Here is an 8,940-nt window from a genome sequence, read left to right as displayed (position 1 = left end):
TATACAGTAGGTCCTTGTTGGTTATCTATTTTTTTTTTTTTAATATTTATTTGGCTGCATTGGGTCTTTTTTTTTAATTTTTATTTTTTTTTTATTTTTGGCTGCGTTAAGACTTCATTGCTGCACGTGGGTTTTCTCTGGTTGCCTCGAACAGGGGATACTCTTTGTTGCGGTGCGCGGGCTTCTCATTGCAGTGGCTTCTCTTGTTGCAGAGCACGGGCTCTAGGTCCACGGGCTTCAGTAGTTGCAACATGCGGGCTCAGTAGTTGTGGCTCGCAGGCTCTAGAGCATAGGCTCTGTAGTGGTGGCTCATGGGCTCTAGAGCACAGGGTCAGTAGTAGTGGTGCATGGGCTTAGTTGCTCCGTGGCATGTGGGGTCTTCCTGGACCAGGGCTCGAACCTGTGTCCCCTGCATTGGCAGGCGGATTCTTAACCACTGCACCACCAGGGAAGCCCACTCGATATGTATATTCTTAGTGCCATTTTGTTAATTGTTTTGGTTAAATTCTTTCCTAAGTATTTTTTGATGCTATTGTAAATAAAAATTTTTTTCTTAATTTCTCTTTCTGATAGTTCATTGCTGGCATATAGAAATGCAACTGATTTTTTTTTTTTTTTTTTTTTATTATCTGCAAATAAGCACTTTATTATCAAACAGTTCAGCATCAGAACAAGGTTTCCAAAAGAGGTTTGTTTCTCTACATAGTATCATATTGTGAAAATACATGTTAGGAGACTCTACATCCTACATCCTGTTCCAGTTTCTCATTTGTAGTTGGGTAACTTGATCTAAACAGTATAAATTCATCTCTTTCTTACTAGTGCTGTCCATGAAATGTAAGCATAGTTCCTTTTCGACTAGTACTTTATAATTACACTGTGCCAAGTTAAAAGACCTGTTTTATAGTGACATAAAAGTCAACTACCAGAAAAACAAAATCGTTTCTACTTACAGAGGCAAATCTTGCTTAACACAAAAGTAAAGGACGTTATGCAATTATGTAAGGCAAATGAGCCCAGAAACAACATTCATTCAAAGATAGTACACTTCTTATTTGATAACCCCGTGTGAGAAATTAATGACTCAGAGTAAAGACAGAATTAAAATTAGCCCTTGGGTCTTTGACAATTTAATTGCTAAGGCCTTTTGTGAATTCCAATTAACGCTCTAAATTAGCCACTATTTCTCAGAACGACGTACAGAAGACTATGAGCCTCAGATGTTTTAAATTCATTTTGTGAAAGTTATTCCTTCATCCAGTATCTCACAAATAAAGCTGTTCTCGGGGCATAATTAAGATTTATATAATAAGCTGAGTGCCTTACTCTATGCAAGGCACTGTGCTGGATGCTGCAAGTGTGGTAGTGACGGCATTCCTTGTCAAGCTATCTATGGGGTATCAGCCTGTTGAATATGGCTATTTGGCCAGAATAGCATATACTTAGACCCATGTACCTACCAAAAGTCTCCAACTTAAGTGACTCGAAAGAGGAAATGGTAAGTATAGTAAGACATTTCAACTTTTTTCCCTTGAGCTTATTCCCATCTGATCAGAGAGCATTTAATGCCTTCTCTCTAGATTGTGGATTTCAAAAGGTAGGGAAGACCGACCACCATCCTTCTTTTGACAGAACATTAAGTATTCAGCCAGATGTGGCTCATCATAAATACTATTAAAGAGAATTATTCTCTGGCTTTTACAGGGAAAATGGAAATGCTAAAAATTCTTTCCTGTAGGTGAGGATTAATTTTTAAAGGCTCCAACTCTGCTTGCTTTGCTGATAAAGTTCTTCAAGAGATCATGGTCCATTTCTGCAAAGCCTGACGTCTGTGTTACTACAGTCAAATGGTTTATGCAAAACCTGAAGCAGAATTCTTCTAAATCCTGAGCGTCATACTTCACGGCGGCCGAGAGCAGCGCGATGGCATTCTCCTCACAGATTCCTTGCTTGATAGTTTGTTGGCAGAGTTTCTTCAAACGATTTTCTCTATAAAATGTAGCCAAATCTAGCAATCCTACGGCCTCCTCGGGGGACAGGCTGATGCTGTCTGTGTACAGGTACTCCAGGAAGGCTCGGTAAACAGGATATGAAAATTCACTCATTTCTACAATATCATCCTCATTGTCTTCCAACGAAGAGCGAAAATGCTCACACCTAATTTTGAGAAGGACTTTATGTGCATAAATGTACTTTCCATCCACCAGAAATCGTAGGTCTGCGGTGCTGGGATTGTCAAATTCTCTCTTCAGGGACTCAGCCACGGTGAGGTGGCCATCGGGTTCCACGGACAGGAGGCGCCAGGTGACGGCAGGCGTGGCGAAGCAGGCGAACACGTCGTCGGTGGAGGAGAAGTGGGTGAGGTGAGGCAGGGTCACCGACTGGCCCCGGCACTGGCCCCACATGTACACGTGCCCTCCCTGCGTCTTGGCTGCAGACGTGTGGGCAGAGTGGCAGGCCGCAATCTCTGTAATTCTGTCCTTTTCCACAACAACAGGAGTAGGGTAGGACTGGTTACTTTTATTGCCAGTGCCCAACTGGCCATAAGAATTTGCGCCCCAAGCATACACTTGACCTTCATCTGTTAATACTAATGTGTGTGCATAGCCACAGGCAACCCGCTGGACACGAATGCCTTGCAAAGCTGCTACCCTACAGGGGGTTGGCTGGTTGCCGCTGCTGCCGAGTCCCAGCTGCCCGTTTCCATTGTAACCCCAGACATAGACCTCCCCAGTGTTCACCACAGCCATCGAGCACATCTGCCCACAGGCTATGTTCACAACTACTTTATTCTGTAAGCAGCCAGTGACTCTTCGAGGGATCGGCTGATTAGCTGTTGATCCAGACCCTACCTGCCCGGAGTTATTATAACCCCAGGCAAATACCTCTCCATCAGATGTTAGCACCAAAGAATGGTAAGACCCACAGGCCACTTCAATGACTTGTTTGTTTGACAAATTAGTAGAGATATGACAGGGCACTAGACCATGGTTAGTTGTCCCATTGCCCAGCTGACTGTAACCATTGTGACCCCAGGTAAAGACTTCTCCTTCTGCCGTTGCAAGGACAACATGTGGACCACTCCCATAGCTGAGGCAGGCAATTTTTTTGCCACTTAAAGAATCCAGTCTCCGAGGTTCAGTGGTGCTCTGGACATCACCTAATCCCAAACAGCCACAGCAGTTGGTACCAAGCACAAAAATCTCATCATTTACTGTAGTATATAAAACTTCATTGCCAGCACTGCCAAAGACACAGGCCTGACGAACTAACTGCAGTTCTTCCTCAGAACAAAGGGAGAAAATTGGCCACTTGCCCACATCTAACATCTTCAAAGATGACAGAGTAGCCTGTACTGGCTTCACTACTTTGCTCACATCCAAGCCACCTCTCTCATCTTTCACTGGCATCTTGCCACTTTTTCCATAGAGAAGGAAAAGTTCTTCTTCCATATGGTCTTCCATGGTCCTGTGCAGTCCTGATTGTTTCTAAATTTCTGGAGCCCAGTATTCAGTCATCTTTAACCCTGTTCCTTCTAGATCCTTGTGAAGTTGTCGTCTAGGGTAAGGTAAATGTGACACAACGCAGGCCCAAGCCACATCCGCTCCGCCTCCCAGGTCGCCGTTACTGCCCGCCGCCGCGATGAGTTGGCGCCTCCCCTTGAAGCAGCCCGGCCTCGGCGGGACACGCTCGGGTGCGCAACTGATTTTTTAATATTGATTTTTGTATCCTACAGCTGTACTAAATTTGTTTATGAATTCCAACAGGTTTTTGGTGGAGTCTTTAGGGTTTTGTACGTATAATATCATTTGCAAAAAAGGACAATTTTACTTCTTCCTTCTCAATTTGGAGGATTTTATTTCTTCTATTCTTGCCTGATTGTTCTGGCTAGGACTTCCAATATTATGTTGAATAAAAGTGGTGAGAGTGGGCATCCTTGTCTTGTTTCTTATCTTAGAGGAAAAGCCTTCAGCTTTTCACCATTGAGTCTGATGTTAGCTGTGGGCTTGTCGTATGTGGCATTTACTATTTTGATGTATGTTCCACCTAAACCCAGTTTGAGAGTTTTTATCATGAAATGATTAATTTTGTCAAATACTTTTTCCACATCTATTGAAATGATCATATCTATTTTTAAATTTTTTTAAAATATTAAGGTATGAGGTTTTTGTTTTTGTTTTTGTTTTTTTTTGGCTGCCTTGGGCCTTCGTTGCTGTGCACGGGTTTTCTCTAGTTGCTGTGAGCAGGGGCTACTCTTCATGGTGGTGTGTGGGCTTCTCATTGCGGTGGCTTCTCTGGTTGCAGAGCACGGGCTCTAGGTATGCAGGCTTCAGTAGTTGCAGCATGTGGGCTCAGTAGTTGTAGCATGCGGGCCCTAGAGCACATGGGCTTTAGTAGTTGCAGCGTGTGGGCTCGGTAGTTGCAGCATGCAGGCCCTAGGGTGTGCGGGCCTTCAGTAGTTGTGGTGCACGGGCTTGGTGGTTGTGGCTCGCAGGCTCTAGAATGTAGTCTCAGTAGTTGTGGCGCATGGGCTTAGTTGTTCCACAGCATGTGGGATCTTCTGGATCAGGGATCGAACCCATGTACCCGGCATTGGCAGATTGATTCTTAACCACTGTGCCACTGGGGAGTTCGATCATATGATTTTTATCCTTCATTTTATTAATGTGGTTTGTCACATTGCTTTTGTGGTTGTTTGCATCCCTGGAATAAATTCCACTTGATCATTTCAATTTATTCTTGGATTCAGCTTGCTAATATTTTGTTGAGGATTTTTGCATCTATGGTAATCAGGGATGTTGGCCTGTAATTTTTCCTATAGTGTCCTTGTCTGGCTTTGGTATCGTGATGCTGGCCTCATGAGTTTGGAAGTATCCCCTCTTCTTCTGTTTTTTAGAAGAGTTTCAAAAGGATTGGTAGTAGTTTTTTTTTTTATAATGTTTGTTGAATTCACCAGTGAAGTCATCTGGTCTTGGACTTTTGTTCACTGGAAGATTTTTGATTACTGATTCAATCTCTTCTACACTAGTAATCGGTCTATTCAGATTTTCTATTTCTTCGTATTCAGCCTTGGTAAGTTTTATATTTCTAGAAATTTATCCCTTCTAGATTGTATAATTTGTTGGCAGGTAATTGCTCATAGTAGTCTCTTATGGTCCTTTATATTTCTGTGGTATGGCTACAGCATTTTAGAGGGGGCAAGGCATGGGATTTATTTTTGGCATCGGTCCAGCAGTAAAGATGGAATCAGTCAATCAGTCCATCAATACATCACCACTGCCTTGTGAGAACAGCTGTAAAAAACTGTTTTCTCAGAGACATTAAGGAAGACACACAAAGCAATTAGCATACAGGACAGTATCATATGCAGTATAATTAAGCTGTTCATGAGGAGGCAAGGTAATAAGCAAATTCAGAGGCTAGAAGGGGAGTAGTGGTCCTGGCAGGGAGAAGTTGGAGAAGGAGTCAAGGAGAAGGTGCTACATGTAGTTGCATCTAGATGGCTGAAAATGTTGAGTTCCAGGGAATGGAGGAGATGCCCTCCTTCTTCTTCCAGAAGCCCCTCTCAGTGTGGGAGGCACTTGGAAGGAGGCCAGGGTAGGTGACAGCTTTGCCATTGTTCCTGGCTTGGGCTCCCACTAGGTTTCTTGGTGGTGCCTGGGGAGGGGCATGGAAGTACTTCTCTCCATGGTGGTGCCTTTCTAGCTCAGTGTGGAGAAGTTTCCAGGGGTCCCTGCCTTTTGGTTCCCTAGCACAGATAACAAGGAAAACAAAAGCTGCCCCCTACTGGATGGGGGCTCAGGCTAAACTACACTTAGAGCTCAGTAAAGGAATAAACTAGGGCATGATATTGCACCAAAATCACACTTGGTCACCAGGGGCAGCTGTGCAGCCTCCCAGGCCTCCATTGTAGACACCACAGCACATTACACCATTCACTTGGTCTGTGGGCAGAGTGTGTGATTTAGGGTAGAGCCAGGGAAAGAGGCAGTGTGGTTTAGTGGGAAGAGCGCAAGTTGTTTTGTTTTGTTTTGTTTTTAATATTGAGCCTTCTTTTAATTAATTTATTTTTATTTTTGGCTGTGTTGGGTCTTCATTTCTGTGCAAGGGCTTTCTCTAGTTGTGGCAAGCGGGGGCCACTCTTCATCGCGGTGCGCGGGCCTCCCACTGTGGCAGCCTCTCTTGTTGCGGAGCACAGGCTCCAGACGCGCAGGCTCAGTAGTTGTGGCTCACGGGCCTAGTTGCTCCGCAGCATGTGGGATCTGACCAGACCAGGGCTCAAACCCGTGTCCCCTGCATTAGCAGGCAGATTCTCAATCACTGCGCCACCAGGGAAGCCTGCAAGTTGTTTTTTTAAAAATCTACTTTATTGAGCTATAACATATATGGTATAATCACCCATTTTCAGTGTACAGTTTAATGAGTTGTGACAAATGTAACCCTACCACAGTCAAGATATAAAGCAGTCCCATCACCAAGAATTCCCTCCCTCATCCCCTTTTGCACTCACTGCCCCTGCCCAGGGAGTCCACTTATCTGCTTTCTGTCATTATAGATCTGTTTTAACCTCTTCTAGAATTTCATATAAATGGAATCACAGAGTATGTACTCCTACATATTTGGCTTCTTTTTGTTTTTGAGGTCCATCCATGTTGTGAGGATTGGTAGTTCATTCTTTTTAGTTGCTGAGTAGTATTCCATTGTATGGATATACGGCAATTTGTTTATCCCATTCTCCTGTTGTTGGGCAGTTTGACAGTTTCCAGTGTTGGACTATTATGAACAAAGCTGCTATCAACATTTTTGTACAACTTTTTGTATAGATGTATGTTTCTTTTCTTTGGGGGCAAATATAGGAATATATTACTGGCTCATGTGATAAGGGTACATTTAACCTTAGGAGAAACTGTCAAACTGTTTTCCAAGGTGGTTGAACGATTTTCCATGCCCATCAGCACTGTATGGGGAATTCCAGTTCTTCCACATCCTCACCAACACTTGTTAGTGTTTAAAATTTCAACAGCACAGGTTTTGAAGTCAGACAGATTTCAGATTCTAGTTCTGTTACTTGCTAACCCTGTAACTGTGGATGAGTTATCTGTTCTTATAGAGTCCAGCTTCCAGTCTCATTTTAAAAATGAGAATCCTAATACCTTCTTCATGAAGTTGTTGTAAGGATAAAATGTTTAAAGGTAAAGCACCTGGCCTTGGCTACATGATTTATGTAAAACTTGGGAACCAGGAAAAGGAGAGGGATACAAGTTTGGGAGGGGGGAAGAGTTAGACACTTTAATAACAACAGACTTAGAGTTGAAAAGGAATGAACATAGAATTTCAAGTTTGAACCTAAGAGTAGCTTAGGTAACTATCAGATAGAAGCATAATAACTTGCTGACATATTCTAGCTCAGAAACCAACCACACAGTTATCTCCTAAAACCAGTAATATATTTGTTCTCAATTTTTTTAATTCTTAAAAAAATTTTTTCTATTAGTCTTTGGTCTCAATTTTTAATGTGCACCTGAACCGTTCTAGGTGGAGGTGAAGCAGTAGGGTGATAGATTAATGCAAGAAAAAAATTTAGCTAGAGAGTTTTGAAATACAACTTGCTGTCTGTATGCCTCCCTGGAAATTCTGATTCTCATGATTTGGGGCAGGGCCCAGTAATCTGCATTTTTTTTTACAAGCTCTCCAGGTGATTCTGATATCAGTGGAACTTGTATTTAAGCATGTTCTCGAGTGCTGTGGAAGGTATCTAATCATGCCATGCCTCTACTTAAAACAAATCCTTCCCTTCTGCCTCTAACATACTGTCAAATGCATCCTGGACAAAGTCCAACTCCTTAGCGTGGCTTCCAAGTTTCTTCACAATTTCCCAGGCTCAAGTACTAAGGAGGATAACACTAGGAGAAGCTGTTTCTCATCAGGGAAGAAAACAAATCTCCCATTCTCTTTTAAGAAAACACTGCACAGCGTTAATGTGAGGAGGGCACATCTTAGGTCCTTAACAGAAACCAGTTTCGCTACCTGTTTCTTCTGATCAGCTATGAATATTTCCATGTTCCCCAAACATTTTGCCACTCATCCCATAACTCAGATGCTTTTTCTTCCTCCCACTGAAATCCTACCCTTCTTTCATAACTTATTCAAAGGTTCCATTACTTCTAGTCTGAAATCTTCCTGAATTTCTCCTCATTCTGTCTCATGAGGGTCCTTATATTGTATGCAACTTTACTCAACATTCACTACATGTGTTTACTTGTCTGTTTCTCCATCTAGCACAGTAGTTCTTAATTGTTCACACCCACTACCCAGGACAGATAACACAACCCCACCCCTCAGGGATCACTCCATGCTCAGGTCCTATTAGGCAGGAGTCCAGAGACCAGCTTTATCTTCAGACCATTCTCTCTCTCTCTTAGGAAAGCACGTTGGGTTGCAAGAGTGTTAGAATGATGGGTTGTAGTGATAACTGTGATTTCAGTTGAGGACTTGTCCCCAAAGAGAATTATATAGGTTGACCCATTAGGATGTGGAAGAAAATATTACATTTTCTACTTATTTGCCATTTTAATCTAAAAATAAAGAAGAAGCTGGCCTTCCTAATATTTTCTGTGTGGATTGACCCCGGCATTGTCATGCAAGTGTAACATGTATGGGTGGTTTCCTGGGTGTGGCAGTGTGAACCCAGCACAGAGGGGTTGAAAGTGGTCCTTTGCTCAATTGTCTACTTTCAACATGGTGTGATGACTGTCCTCCCAGGTCATAGAGTTAGAGAGTAATAGAACCAGAGTTGAAATCTGTCTGACAACAAGCTGTCAGACAAATTAAAGCAACAAGAAAACTGGCAGAGCTGACAGCCATGAGAGTAAGGGCTCATTCAAAGCCACATTGAGAAAGAAAAACAACGATGATCTAAGCCGACCTGACAAGGAGACC

At 42.8% G+C, this 8,940-nt stretch overlaps 1 protein-coding gene across 1 annotated transcript; it reads right to left on the bottom strand.

The window, feature by feature from the left end:
• Positions 1 to 380: 380 nt before the first annotated feature.
• Positions 381 to 3,691, bottom strand: LOC309816080 (RCC1 and BTB domain-containing protein 2-like). The gene has a single exon (XM_082643283.1). It carries the CDS (start codon positions 3,462 to 3,464, stop codon positions 1,746 to 1,748), a length of 1,719 nt encoding a protein of 572 aa, XP_082499409.1. The 5' UTR covers positions 3,465 to 3,691; the 3' UTR covers positions 381 to 1,745.
• Positions 3,692 to 8,940: the final 5,249 nt, after the last annotated feature.

This window comes from Mesoplodon mirus (assembly GCF_964341445.2).
Source record: "Mesoplodon mirus genome assembly, chromosome: 14".
NCBI lineage: Eukaryota > Metazoa > Chordata > Mammalia > Artiodactyla > Ziphiidae > Mesoplodon > Mesoplodon mirus.
This window is presented reverse-complemented; position numbering and strand designations above follow the sequence as displayed.